Source organism: Ictalurus punctatus, chromosome 3 (genome assembly GCF_001660625.3).
Source record: "Ictalurus punctatus breed USDA103 chromosome 3, Coco_2.0, whole genome shotgun sequence".
NCBI lineage: Eukaryota > Metazoa > Chordata > Actinopteri > Siluriformes > Ictaluridae > Ictalurus > Ictalurus punctatus.
In genome coordinates, this window is record NC_030418.2 from 25243167 (window position 1) to 25259028 (window position 15862).

At 38.9% G+C, this 15862-nt stretch overlaps 1 protein-coding gene across 2 annotated transcripts; it reads left to right on the forward strand.

Annotated features, from left to right (window-relative positions):
- The first annotated feature begins 1874 nt into the window (after positions 1-1874).
- On the forward strand, positions 1875-4960 carry ccnj (cyclin J). Of its 2 annotated transcripts, XM_017463278.3 has the most exons (6): positions 1875-2026; positions 2551-2641; positions 2737-2947; positions 3572-3871; positions 3991-4150; positions 4302-4960. In XM_017463278.3, exons 2-6 carry the CDS (start codon positions 2573-2575, stop codon positions 4660-4662), a joined length of 1101 nt encoding a protein of 366 aa, XP_017318767.2. In that variant the 5' UTR covers positions 1875-2026; positions 2551-2572; the 3' UTR covers positions 4663-4960. The 2 variants fall into 2 exon arrangements, with proteins under 2 accessions (XP_017318767.2, XP_017318766.2); XM_017463277.3 differs by lacking the exon at positions 1875-2026 and having other exon boundaries at positions 2369-2641.
- Positions 4961-15862: the final 10902 nt, after the last annotated feature.

Sequence of the window (15862 nt, forward strand, 5' to 3'; positions counted from 1 at the left end):
TTGAATACTAGTTATATAATTTGGTTCTATGAACTCCAGGTAACAGTCTATGAACTTCTATGAACTCCAGATAACAGTCAGAGTTCCTTATTACCAATGATGACCTGGCAAGAACTAAGTGAGAAGTTTCCAGGGAAAGATGACTGTATGATGCTCGTATTACATTACAAATTCATTGAAAGTCTCATCAGGCTTCTTCTTCTTCGTCATTTGTGGGCAAAAACACAGGAAGGTATGTAGGAGATTCTCACCACCACTGTGGTTTATAGTACCACAATGAATTATGTAACTAGCAAACTGCCCTTGCCAGAGATGTTGAATTACTCTCTTATTGGCACTGACGTGATGCTGGCTCTGTAGCTATAGCCAGTTCAGAGAACCAGCAGAAATGCCCCATGTTTTCACCCATTTAAAGGTCAAGCTATTATGTATCAAATGGGAGAAAAACATCTCCCATGGAGGATTTTAAGTCTGACTGAAAACGTATTTCACCCATCAAAGTAAAATCTTCTTCACATCTACTGTACACAGCACAAAAATATTATCATGGACAGTGATTGTGTGCATTTTGCTTTTAGCTGCTTTTAGTGTGTAGATGCTCAAAAAAAGTGCCACTGATTCACAGTTGCAATATGTTTCACAAGCGTAATCATTTTAATGATGGTCATGACAACAATTTAAATTGAACATCAGAACATACATTCAAACCCCTAATATCCATCCATCCATTTTCCATGCCACTTCTCCTGCACTGAGTCACTGGGGAGCCTGGAGCCTATCTCAGGGAATTCAGTGCACAAGGAGGGGGACCCTGAACGGGGTGCCAACCCATCACAGGCCACAATCACACACACATTCACACACTATGGACAATTTGGCAATGCCAATCAACCTACAATGCATGTCTTGGGAATGGGGGAGGAAACCAGAGTACTATGGAGGAAACCACTGAAGCACAGGGAGAACATGCAAACTCCTCGCATACAAGGCAGAGGTGGAATTTGAACCCCCAACCCCAGAGGTGTGAGGCAAACGTGCTAACCCCAAACCACTGTGCCCCTACCCCTATTATCATCTGTGCAAAACAGTTCTAGATGGGTACAGTGGGCAGCACAACTGGCACCTGCACCTTGTTTACCTGACTGTCATGATTCACTGATACTGGGATTGTCCAAATAACAGAAGCAATTTTGATTAAAAATATTTTTTTTTAAATCTGTGAAATTTTTATAGAAACTTAAAACAGTCAGTAAGTTGAACACTTACTGACTGTTACAAAGCACTAGTGTCGACTCCTTCCATAAATGTTTTAAAAATATATATCCCCTCCTTACAGAAACATGCTTTGTTAAATAACAGGGTTTTCTTAATCTGTTTCTTATTAGGCTTAAATTATTTGATTACAAATCTCGGTGAATGAGCAGTTGCTATAGAAACAATAAGATATTAGAACAAGCGCAGTAATATAAACTTGTGATCTGAATTACAGCCGGCACTAGTGTCAGAACTGCTGTTATAGAAAATTAATCAACCCCTACTGACTTGTGTATTCAACAGCACTGAGGTGTAATTTTGATTATTTATTTATTTTAATATCAGACAAAGAGCAAAGACTTCCACCATTTAAAATAAGAGTGAGTCACAAACATTTATCATATTTTTTTTTTTATAACTGGACGATTTTGAAAAGAAAAAAAAAGTGTCAGTGCTTTTGGAAACTGTTAACAGATAAAATTCAACAGCAAACCCTCGACTGGATTACCAATCTGGCTCCTCTGTAGCTGACTCTGTGACGTCAATGCAAACCTGCCCCTGATTGGTTGCTCGCTGAAGTTTGGGGATTGTAAAGAGAAATCCAATTGGCTGAAGTTGGCAAAGGTTTCTGTGCGGCGTGTTGCTTATAACTCAGGTGTTTCATCGTAAACATAAACACCGCCATCGGCACTCTTTAATCATCTTGTTTCCATTTCGATGTGCGGGATAATTTGTTGTTTTGTAGTGTGTATGCAGGTTTCATTGTATAGGGGTAAGTAGTTGGGTTCCAGATAGAGTTAGACTCACACTTGGTTAAATGGTTTAAACTGGTTTGTTTGTTTGTTTTGCAGTCACGTTTGGGAATGCTTCTTTCAAACATGCGTTATTTCACATCATGTGTAGGTTCACATGATAAAATAGCCTGTGTGTTTTGCATTAAGGATATTGTTAACATGTAAGTTGGCCATTTTTAGACCTGACAAAGCAGCCAGTATGGTCTCTTGACTAAACGTTTCATTCTGAGTTTAGTAGTCACTTAAATGCGTCTAAATTAGCAGCTCTTGATTGAGAGCACTATTGGCCACAGACTGAACCAATGGGTGATGACTTCTTTTTCTCATTACTCGTGAGCACAGAGTGGATATTGAATGGGAGTGACCTTTGCAATTAGAGGAGTTGGTAGTTGCACGTTTGCAGTAGTTTGCACTGGAGCGTTTTAGTAGGAGCTCCTTTTAGTTGAAAATAAATTGACCTGCATAGACTGCATCGTTAACTCTGATCTCTCTGCTCCAAAAGCATCTCGTCACTTTTTCACCCAATGGAGCTGGAGGGCCAGTGGTGGAAAGGCCAGCTCGCCGGAGATATTTACCATGCTCTACGCTACAAGGTCGATCTCCTTTCTTCTGACTTTGCTCTCTAACCCTGCTGTTGATCCCTGCAACTACTCCTAGTAACCATGAGTGTTTGTGTCTCTCTTTTAAGGAGCTGAGGTTGCCTGTTTACAGAGGTCAGTCCCCACAACTGAACCTTAGGCGTTACTTTGCAGACCTCATAGCCATCGTGTGCAACCGCTTCAGGCTGTGTCCAGCAGCTAGACACCTGGCTGTGTACCTGCTGGACCTCTTCATGGACTGCTATGACATCTCTGTGCAGCAGCTCCACATGGTGGCTCTTTCATGCCTACTTTTGGCTAGTAAGTTTGTGTTGAAGTGGATGTGGTTATAGCAGTCCTTATAGGATTTTGCGATTGCAGAAAGGAATGCAAAATCAAGCAAGCTTGTGATATTCTGAGGAGCGTCAGATTTTTCAAAATTACTGGTTTTCTGCAGATTTGGGCCAAGCTGTGTCATGTGACGTCATCAAAACACACATTCAGCCAAAGCACTCTTTGATTCACGTGCATCGAACATGATTACAGCTAAAAGGTTGCATTTTCCAACAAACATCACTGCAAAAGACCGTGCAAAACAATTTTGTGTAATTGCAATTTTGAAAATTCAAGTAGCTTTCTGAAAAAAAAACAAGCAGAACTCTGTAAGTTACATTGCAAATTTAGGAGAAAAAAAAAGCTGCTGCAAAATCAAGCATTTTTGGCTGCAACAATCGCAAAAGAACTCACAAAAGCCTGTGCGGACTGATGTATTGCATATGTTTCCGGGTACAGAATAGAGGGTGGCTGACAAACTGTGCATAGCAGCAGCTAGTCTACAGAGAGTAATTGTATCCAATATGCAACTATATGGTAGGGGCACCTTGTAAAAAAAAATTTTAAAAGGCAAATGCATGTAAGTTGATCTTCGAAATGCTTCTGCCCTAGGTAAATTTGAAGAGAGAGAGGACAGAGTGCCTAAGCTGGAAACCCTCAACAGCCTAACTTGTATGAGCTCCATGAACCTGGTGTTGACCAAACAGGGCCTGTTGCACATGGAGCTGCTTCTCCTAGAGAACTTCCACTGGAACATTTACTTACCCACAGCTGCCCACTTCATCGAGTATTACCTGTCAGTTGGTGTCAGTGAAACAGATCTACATGACGGCTGGCCAATGGCGTGCTTAGAGAAGACAGTGTTGTATATGAATAAATATGCAGACTACTTTTTGGAAGTCTCTTTGCAAGGTAAAGTTGATTCCCTTCATAACTGTGTCGAAGACGTATTCCACATAGCAGTTTGTGGTCACACTAAACACTATTCTTTTTTTTTTTTTCTTTTTTTTTTAATGCATTTCTATTCCTAGACCATGCATTTCTAAGATTTGCACCATCGTTAGTAGCTGCTGCCTGTGTGGCTTCATCTCGTGTAATCCTGCATTTGGCTCCAACCTGGCCACCTCGCCTACAGCGCCTGTCCGCCTACACCTGGGAGCAGCTACTTCCCTGTGTGGAGAGATTGCTTCTGTGAGTGACTGCTTAGTGTATCTAAGCACGTTTTTAGCTGTTACTCAGAGATGAACCTTTTCATACAAGATATCATTAAAGTAACCTATATTATATCCAACAGTATCTCTGCAATAACATGCTGACTGCAAACCTTTTATTTTCTTCATAGTGCCCATGATAATGATTTAAAAGAAGCCAACAAGCAGAAGTGCCCACTACAGCAGCCCGGTCCACAGCCAGGGCAAGCTATGTACACCGCGCAAAGCCAGAGTGCCACAGTAGCCCAGTACGTCCACAGACCCACCTTGCAATACGCCCAGCAGAGTTGCCAACCTGTGCTGGTCTCAGCCCACGCCTCAGGTGCTTACCTTTGCCACAGTGGTTCACTGCAGGTGTCTAGTGGCCCATCACATGGGCAAGCACAGCCACAGACTATCTCTGTACCACTGGATGCTAAGATGAAGGTACCAAACAGGTCCTACCAGGTGAACTCTGTTTACTCATGCACAGCGCCGTGCTTCAACAGGTGATTGCAGCTGGACGCCAGCTACAAATTGAGTAGTTGATTATTTAAAGGACATTTAGTGAATAATAAAGCAAACTCTGAAAATGATGGTAATACCAAATTACCATCCAAAGCTGGATAATTCGAGCTCCTGAATCCTGTTTTAATAATTTAAAAAACAGTGAAGTAATGGACATTGTGTTAAATATTGTAATAACTGGACAATGAGTCACAAAGTGAGCGAGATGTACAATCCTGTGAGACTTGCTTCTTTCATTCAAATTCCTTCCATGTGAAGTTTTTCATTTCTTTGTTTTTCTTTTTTTTATATATGTTATTTATTTTTGTTGCCTAGAACAGTTTTTTTGTTTGTTTTTTTTTATATATATATATATATATATATATATATATATATATATATATATATATATATATATATATATATATATATATATATAAATAATTATTCTTGCTACTTGAATATATGGTGTGATTTTTATCAGCACCAGCAAGCTTATGCCAGTGCTAAGCAGGTTACCTTTGAAATGCTGAATATGGGCTGTTACCCTGTGATGATACAAATGCACTTTGGTACGAAACATTTTTTAAATAAAAAAAAAAAATATGTTGTACAACATATTTTTCTGTTGCATACTGCTTTATTGATCTGATCCTGCTTTTTGAGCACCACAATATTCTAATTATGGTGTACGATTTTATTACGAGTATTCTAAAGACATGGCACTACTGTCTCACAGCTCTCTGGTCCTCGGGTTAATCCTGAGCTTGGGTTGCTGTCTGTGATGTGCATGTTCTCTCTCTTGTCTATCTGGGTTTCCTCTGGGATCTCTGGTTTACTGTCACCTCTCAAAAACATGCTAGTTTGTTGATTGGCTATGCCGAATTGCCCTGGGGGGTGTGTGTGTGTGTGTGTGTGTGTGTGTGCGCGCGCGCGCATGCCCTGTGATAAGTTAGCATCCCATTCAGGGTGTATTCCCACTTTGTGTCCAGTGTTTCTGGGATCCATTCCAGATCCACTACAAATCTGACCAGGATTGCTGAACATGAATGAATTATGAACATTACAGCGACTCATCTGCATATCACATCTTTACTTCTGGAATAAAAATTAATACACGTGCAGTTGAGAACCTTTTGTTCTCTGTTGAGAAAATACAGTGTCCCAGAAGTCTCCATACATAGGGGACTTTGTTTGGCAGTACCACATTGGTTGTGCCTTCATCAGTAGATGTGCGTGAGCTTACACTTCTCGATTTGGCCACAACACATCCAGTCTTTTTGAAGTTTGGGGACAGTTAAAGTCCATCACAGCTTTGCAACAGCTTCCTGATCCAGTCATGATAATGACTTCAATATGTTCTTCTTTTGTCAAAGGCATTCTTATAGGTTATCTGAAAATATAGAATACAAACTAAGTATGAAAATGTTTGGAAGACATTTTGCTAAAAAATATTAATTTCCACTATGTATGGAGACTTTTGGGACACTTGGTATAGCCAACACTTAAATCAATACAAAATAAAGGCTTGTGGGTTTAGCAATCACAGCAATAGCAAAAACATTGCAGTCAAAATCCCCTACTTCATATGTGACTCGTAACTGAGACTTTTACGGCTTTCAGTTTTGGCACACATCTGATGTCGGCAAATCTTTGATGCTATCTATGATTTTCCTGCAACACTTTCCCCTTATGCAAGAGTTCTTCCTGTTTCAAAATCATTAAGACATAAATTGTATCCAATTACAACTCCAAGTTTCAAGTTGATACTGGATACTTAGTGCATCCACATTTTGTTATGTTACAGCCTTATTCCAAAATGCATTAAATTCATTATTTTCCTCAAAATTCTACAAACAATACCCCATAATGACAATGTGAAAGACGTTTGTTTGAAATCTTGGCAAATTTATTAAAAATAAAAAACAAAAAAAGCACATTTACATAAGTATTCACAGCCTTTGCCATGACACTCAAAATTGAGCTCAGGTGCATCCTGTTTCCACTGATCATCCTTGAGATGTTTCTACAACTTGACGAGTCCACCTGTGGTAAATTCAGTTGACTGGACATGATTTGGAAAGGCACACACCTGTTTATATAAGGTCCCACAGTTAACAATGCATGTCAGCACAAACCAAGCCATGAAATCCAAGGAATTGTCTGTAGACCTCCGAGACAGGATTGTATCAAGGTACTGATCTGGGGAAGGGTACAGAAACATTTCTGCAGCATTGAAGGTCCCAGTGTGCACAGTGGCCTCCATCATCCGTAAATGGAAGAAGTCTGGAACCAGCAGGACTCTTCCTGGAGCTGGCCGCCTGGCCAAACTGAGTGATCGGGGGAGAAGGGCCTTAGTCAGGAAGGTGACCAAAAACCCGATGGTCACTCTGACAGAGCTCCAGCATGTCTCTGTGGACAGAGGAGAACCTTCCAGAAGAACAACCATCTCTGCAGCACTCCACCAATCAGGCCTGTATGTTAGAGTGGCCGGACGGAAGCCACTCCTCAGTAAAAGGCACATGACTGCCTGCCTGGAGTTTGCCAAAAGGCACCTGAAGGACTATGACCTAAAACATCATCAGATTTTCACAAGTCCTAAAAGTAGACAAAGAGAACCCAATGAAACAAATGAGAAAATATTATACTTGGTCATTTAATTATTGATGAAAATGATGTTTTAGGTCATTTATGCAGAAATATAGAACATTATAAAGGGTTTGCAAACTTTCCAGCACCACAGTATTTTTAATTTGGCATTTAATTGAGGGTGTTTCCTTTATTTTGTAATTTAAAGAAATAAAAAAAAAATTCTATCATGCTTCAAGCATTTCTGTGTATAAAAGTAAAGAGCTGAAAATATATATAGTATCCATGTTAATGAGGAATGCCTCTTGTAACAGTACCTGTGACTTGAACCATGGTCTCCCCTTTGCCTCCCACATGTTGCTTATTCATATATCAAATATCACATGTAAATATAAACATATAAAGTATAAAATAATATGTAAATGGAACAATAACACACATTTCCTGGTGAGACATGCAGAACTGAAGGGCTAGCAATGAGATTACATCTAACAGATGCCAGATGGCTTTAAACTCAGTGGTATGTTTGAGACTTTTCATCTTTTAGCATAGATTTTAGCATGAAAAATCTATTCCTGGACCATTTTTCCAAGGACCAGTGGTTTTGATAGGAAAAAATATACTCACTAGGTTACTTATTAAAAACACCATGCTAATACTGGGTAGGACCCACCTCAGAATAGCCTCAATTATTATTATTTTTTTGTGGCATGGATTCCACAAGGTGCTGGAAACATTCCTTTGAGATACTGATCCATGTTGACATGGTCATCACAACATTGTTGAAGATTTGTCAGCAGCATGTTTATGTTATGAGTCTTCTGGTCAGCCACATCCAAAATGTGCTCTACTGGATTCAGATATAGTGACTGGGGAGGAGCCAAATGTGGATTAAAGGGCCAAACGTGTGCCAAGAAAACACTGCCCACAACATTACAACACCAGCAGCCTGAACTGTTGACATAAGGCAGCTTGAGTCCATAGCTTCATCCTGGTGATACCAAATTCTGACTCCACCATCTGAATGTTGCAGCACAAATCTAGATTAATCAGTCTGTCTAGTTTCAGAGAGTCTGTGCCCACTCAGATTCATGTTCTTGGCTAACATGAGTGGAACTTCTGATGCTGTAGCCCAACCCAAATTTGACTTGCCATAGCTGTTCTGTTAGTCTGAATCAGTCTAGCCATTATCCTCTGACCTCTCTCATCAACAAGCTGTTTCTGCCTGCACAAACACTGCTCACTGATGTTTTTTGTTTTGTTTTTTGCACCATTCTGTGTAAACTCTATAGTGAAAACCCCCAGGAGGTGAGCAGTTTCTGAAATACTCAAACCAGACCAACCAATCATTTTTTCCACATTCTGGTGTTTGATGTAAACATTAATTAAAGATCTTGACCTGCATCTCCATGATATTATGCAATGCACTGCTGCCACATGTTTGGATAATTTCCTGGATGTGGTTGGTGTGTAAAACTCAAAGTACAGGATATATATGAAAAATCTCTGTCATACTTGTATGTATACCAACATAATTATTATGAAACTGATTATATGCCCTGTGTAATTCTTTTAGGAAGTATTCTATATATTTTCCAGACTGTCCAGTAATTAGTACACTTTACTTCCACCCTGAAGCATTAAATATGTTTATATTGAAATCTTTCTGATGTGCTTAGTGATTCTGTTGCTAGTTTGGTAGTTGGTGCTGTATTTTCATTAGTTCTGTGAGAAGTTAGTATTTGACCGATGTGGTGAAAGGAGGAAAAAAATGACCTCAAAAAGTAAGGGATAATGGGCAGCACTATCAGTAGATAGACAAACAGCATTGTGTAATGTAGGAAGCACGACAACCAAAGAGAAAATAGACCAACATGTTGATTAAAGAAATTTAAACCAAAGAAATCAATTCAGAATTTCATTACAAAATAAATCCAGGGTGGATTTTTCCTTCAACCATTTCAATGGACACTTACTAAATGTGAAAAAAGACTGCCTACGTCATCCTCTAGCAGCTCCTGTGGAGGAGGAAATGGTCTGAAGGATCTGTTGGCCAGAACGATCTCTCCTGAAATTGTCATCACTGTGGTAACCAGTCTCTTCCCTGTGTAGCTCGCTCTACAACACCTCTCAAAGTCATACACATGGTCCAGAAGCCTGTCGTGCTCTTATGTGAGGAACTGTGTGCAGAATTAACCATGACTCACTGCTCCCACAGATTATTATACAACAGATATCTTCTGTGAAATAGTGTCTGCTAAATCATATAATGAATCCAACAGTTTAAAAAAAAAATTGATGCAACGGTTTTATAACGCTTGAATGATGGTTCGTTATAAACATACTGTTATCATTTATTTCAGGATTGAAGGACATTTATCAACTTAAATAAATGACAAGATGGACAATGACGCACGTGTTGACATCCTTAACATTGAAGCTGACAATACAACCCCTGATGATCCCTTGCTGACAGAACAGATACACAGGCCAGTGGATGATTAGCTTAAAAACAGATGGTTAGGTTTATAATAGAATTTAATGTGTCAATCATAATTTGTAATCATTCTAATCATGTATTCCTAATAAGTGGAAATGCAGATTAAGAGACAAAAGCAGAGAGGAGGAGATGAGTAAGTGTGTGTACCTTTTTTTCTTCCTCTGAGCAAGACCCCTGTGTCCTGCGTACTAGAAAGGAAACAGACTGATGACTGGGTGTGCATCTACACCGATCAGCCATAACATTAAAACCAGCTGCCTAATATTGTGTAGACCCTTGTGCCACCAAAACAGTTCTGACCCATCAAGATATGGACTCCACAAGACCTCTGAAGGTGTGCTGTGGAATCTGGCACCAAGACGTTAGCAGCAGATCCTTTAAGTCCTGTAAGTTGCAAGGTGGGGGCTCCATGGATTGAAATTGTTTGTCCAGCACATCCCACAGATGCTCGATCGGATTCAGATCTATGGAATTTGAAGACCAAGTCAACACCTTGAAATTTTTTCTCATGTTCCTCAAACCATTCCTGAACAATTTTTGCAGTGTGGCATGGTGCATTATCCTGCTGAAAACCTGACTGAATCTTCCAGAAAGCTCAAAATGGGCTGTGGTTGGATCTTCCAGCAGGACAATGATCCAAAACATACATCAAAATCAACACAAAAATGGTTTACTGACCACAAAATAAAGGTCCTGCCATGGCCATCCCAGTCCCCTGACTTGAAAACCAATAGAAAACCTGTGGGATGAACTGAAGAGGACAGTCCACCTTTTAAGGATCTGGAGAGATTCTGTATGGAGGAATGGACTCAGATCCCTTGCCATGTATTCTCCAACCTCATCAGGCATTATAGGAGAAGACTCAGAGCTGTTATCTTGGCAAAGGGAGGTAGCATTGACTAAGTATTGACTAAAAGGGTGCCAATAATTGCTGCACACCTATCTATATATATATATATATATATATATATATATATATATATATATATATATATATATATATATATATATATATAGTTTTATCTAACTTCATCCAATACAAATTTAATCAAATTTTTGCATCTTGGTGCTCATGTACAGTGTCAAACCTTCTATCTTTTATGGATGCTCAGAAACGTTTTGCATGTTGAATGTAGCATTTCTAAAAAAAAAAGACTGTGGGTGAAGGCAGGGTAACTGCAAAAACCACACCAGTGGTAAAAGGAAATGCTTTCATAGTTTCAGCTGCTGTTGGAGTTCCTTTGGTCTAATAACTTGCAAATACATTTTTCCCTTTGCAAGCATTTCCATGATATCACAAATCTGTATTAATCACTTTCGGTACATACTGAATTCTTTGTGCTATCTCAGCTGAAATGATGGTCCTCCTTTAGAAGGGTGGGCTGGTATGTGTGCTGCACTCCTGCAGTTATAGTTATGCAAAATATTTCCAGTGAAGACAAAAAAAAAGAATCTCCATGGCAGGAAATAGTGCTGTACTAGCTGCAGCAAGCAATTTGAAGTGTATTTTTTTTTTAAAAATTTAAAAAATAGTCAGCTCCAGAATTATTGGTTCCCTTGGGTATTTACTTTATTATAATAAATGTAATTAGATTTTTGTTTATAACCTTTTAACCCATTTTTACCAAATGATTCTGAGAGATTAATTAATTTAGTTTATTTTGATGTGTTTTCATCTATTTGTTCACAGTAATGCTTTCTTAGCAGTTAGCCCATTTGCCTTATACCTTCAGGGTTGTGGGTTGGAATCCCACCTCCGCCCTGTGTGCGCTGAACTAGCATGTTCTCCCTGTGCTTCGGGGGTTTCCTCCAGGTACTCTGGTTTCCTCCCCCAGTCCAGAGACATGCGTTGTAGGCTGATTGGCATTTCCAAATTTTGCATCGTGTGGGAATGGTTGTTCGAATGTGTGTGTGATTGTGCCCATCCAGGGTGTCCCCCGCCTTGTGCCCCAAGTTCCCTGGGATAGGCTCCAGGCTTCCCCGCAACCTTGTGTAGGACAAGCGGTACAGAAAATGGATGGATTTTCTGTACCTCATATACTGTAACTCTGCCATCTTCATCTTGCAATCACAGGTAGCATTGTGTAATCTGTTACTGTTTTAAGAACATGGCATTGCTGACCAGAACTAAATGAAACAGTTAACTTTTGGCTAAGCAGCACTTCACACTGCTGCAGTAGTATATAAGCTGCACTTATTTATTTTTTTTAAATGGCATGACACCATTTCTCACAGCCTCTCTCTCTCTCTCTCTCTCTCTCTCTCTCTCTCTCTCTCTCTCTCTCTTTCAGCTTATAAAAGCAACATGATCATTCCAAAAAGCATAACAGCTTTATTCACAAGTGAATATTTTTTAACCCCAGTTAAATCCAAAACAGCTTTCTATTCCTTATATGTACTCAATTCGCACGATATAGCATAAGAGTATTGCAGTATTTAAGAAAATGAATGACTCTAATAAGTGCCTGTTGGAAATGTTAATTACTCTGAAGACCGGAAAAAGGCCAGTTGATTTTTTTCTTCTTCTAATCTTCAACTGTCAAGTTGCAATGAGCCTGTGCCGATGATAGCCTCAGATTCCTACTCTTAGCTAACAGGAGTGGAATTAATTTAATTGGGAAATTCAAGCTTAATTAAACAAAAGAAAAATAGTATGGTATATAGTGTGCCATAAGTGACATTCTTTTATTCAGATGTTTTTTTTCCAACATCAAGCAACAATATTCTTTTAGCCAAATAATATAGAATATGTTCAGTCTCCTCTGAAAGTATTGGAACAGCATGGCCAATTCTATTGTTTTTGCTATACACTGAAGATTTGGATTTGAGATAAAAATATGAATATGAAACAGTGGATCAGAATTTCAGCTTTCATTTCCTGATATTTACATCTAGATGTGTTTTTTTTAAATTAAAAAAAAAACCTAGAACATGGCACCTTTTGTTGAACCCAACCATTTTTCAAGTGATCAAAAATATTGTAGCACACAACTGACAGGTGTTTCTTTTTGCCCAGTTTTGTCCTGTCAGATTGACTGTTTAAACAATTAATAGCTCTGAATGTCTACTCTTGGCTTGAGCCCTGGGTTTTGCCTGCGAAGATTGCATTTGTTGTTAAAAAAAAAAAAAAAAGCTAAATCAACATGAAAACCAGATAGCTGTCTATAGGAGAAAAGCAAGACATTATGAAACTGAGAAAAGAGGGAAGATAGGTCAGAACCATGCACAAGCAGTAGGCATAGCCAATACAACAATTTAGAATGTAGTGAAAAAAGAAAGAAACCACTGGAGTTCTAACAACCTCCACAGGGCAGGGGTGAAGGTATCACAATCCACCTTTCATATAAGACTTTAAGAGCAGAAATATAGAGGTCATATCACAAGAAGCAAACCACTCATCAGCAGTAAGAATCAGAAAGCCAGATAGGATTTCACAAGGAAATACAAAGATGAGTCACAAAAGTTCGGGAACCAAGATTAACCTCTACCAAAGTGTGGAGAAAGAAAGGATCTGCTCATGATCCAAAACATATAAGCTCATCGGTCAAGCATGGTGGAGGTAGTGTCATGGCCAAAGGTGTCATATTCTAAGTTGTTTAACATAACTATATGTAAATATGAGGAAACGAATGCTGAAATTCCGATCTATTGTCTCGTATTTATCTTTTGATCTCAAACCCAAATGTCTTTCCAAAAACAAAAGGTAACTAAAAGTAGAACATTAAATACCAAACATTCAAATGTGCATTTTAATATGCAAAAATTGTATTTTTTCTTGCAGCCCTATTACATGAAAACAGCACAACGCATCATGGGAACAGTTACACACACAGAATTTCATTGAAATTCATTGAAACACAATGACAATAAAACTTTGACTCTTGAATCTTGAAATCTACTAATACATTCTCAAGTTTACCATAAAAATTGGGCATGTTAGTAATTATTTACAAAAACAATTCACTGACTAATAAGGATACTAAGGAATGTATAGAACTGTATTTCACCCTAAAAGACTGACATAGTCTCTAAAACATTTTTCTGAGTTCTGCAACTCCCTAATACAAGTCATTAAATGTAAATGATTTCATACACTACATGGTTTACTTGACACTCTGTATATTTTGTATAGTCTGTAGTTATATAAATTCTGTATCATATAAATCAAATATTAACATATAAATCTCAAATCTAATATCATATAAAGACATAAACACTGATTATCTTACAACTGTGAAGTGAATCTTAAACCACACCCTATATAGTTATAGCATTCTTTAAAAGGCACAGTGCATTGTCGGTATTCTGTACTTGCTAGTGTACGTTGTTTAGACACTACCCACTATGAAGAGGACTCTGCAAAATTGGGGTTGGGAGGGTGTGATTTTGCACATGCAGACTGTTTGAGACACCAGTGAAAACTAAATACGTGCTTCTTTCTGCAGCTTCACTCACCTCCAGCAACTTGACATGCTTGATATTGGCGGGGTCATTGTGGTCAAACTCTAGCTGTTTTATCCACCTCAAATCAGAATCTCCGTGCCAAGAACATCCTGGTGTATGACAGAGAACATCAGCCACATAAACAAGCTTAATGATGCAATGTTGTCATGACAACTCTGTATTCTGAGGATTTCTTACTATTCCTGAGCAATTCTTACTGTGAGCAGATAGTGTGCATGCAAATAAGACTATACTGAGGAAGTGAAACAGGCGTTTTCTATGAGATCTCTAATGATACTGTGTGGTCCTCATCGACTTCGATGGACAAACTATATATATGAGATCTCACTTGTCAGTATAGAAGCAGTGTAGCTTTGTGCTGCTCACCTAAAGAAATCTCTATGTCTGTGAGTTGATGCACAAGTGGCAAGAGGAAATCCATGCTCATCCTCAGCCCAAGACACTATATACATGAGCCTCCCTGACATCAGCATCTGTCTGTATTCGTCCATATTCTGAGTATACACAGAATCTGAAAGCACTCGGATTGTTAACTGCACCAGCCAATATTAACCTTATAAACCAAATCAAACATGTGAAGACTCAGTTCTTTTGGGATGTATAATTTACGTATATAAATACTCCATTCTTTACTTTCAAAGCTCAGTAAAATTCCTAAAAGGGGAGGTTTGAGTTAATTTGATCAACTCGATCATTAGTAGGTTACATGATCATAACATACACTATGTAAGCTATTCATGTGTTAGGAACTCATCAGCATAGCTAAAACCCCTAAAAACTTTTAAACGCTGTCTATATTTCATTGTTCTGCATTTTAAACCTGGTTTTGTGTTTTATAGAAGGTAAAATACAGGTTAATCTTTCCAGACCCACGTAAGAACAGTCCATAGAAAAATTACTGACACAATGGATTTGGATGAGACTAAAATCCCCAGAGATAATCTGGTAATATAGTCACTCTGAACACAGTAACAATAAAATGTGTTCATGACTAGGCAAAATTTGATTCTAATATACAGTGCAATATTCAACATATTGTGGACATATGCAAAGATACACTATCTGTATCTATCACTATCTATGTTCTGCTCAGTGGATATTTAGTACAAGAGCCCCATATAGGTGCAGGCTAATAAATAAATACAAAATTATGCTATAAACTTTGGGAAAAGGTTGGGCTATTGCCATCCATCCATCCATCTTCTATACCATTTAATCCTTTTCAGGCTCACAGGGAAACCTGGAGCCTATCCCAGGGAGTATCGTGCACAAGGCGAGGTACACCCTGGACAGGGTGCCAATCCATCACAGGGCATAATCACATAAACACTCACACACTACAGACACTTTGGACATGCCAAACATCTTTGGACTGGGGGAGGAAACCGGAGTAAACCCCTGCAGCATAGGGAGAACATGCAAACTCCACACACACAGGGCCACGGTGAGAATCGAGCCCCCGACCCTGGAGGTGTGAGGCGAACGTGCTAACCAGTAAGCCACCGTGCGCCCCTGGGCTATTGCCATGATATGAAAATGTGATATCAGTCCTTACCTTTTTGTGAGTCTAGACAGTATATACTAACCAATCCTAGGTCAGTGCATGTTGATCACAGTGACAGCATAAATCTTGCTGTGCAGAAAAGCAGCTTT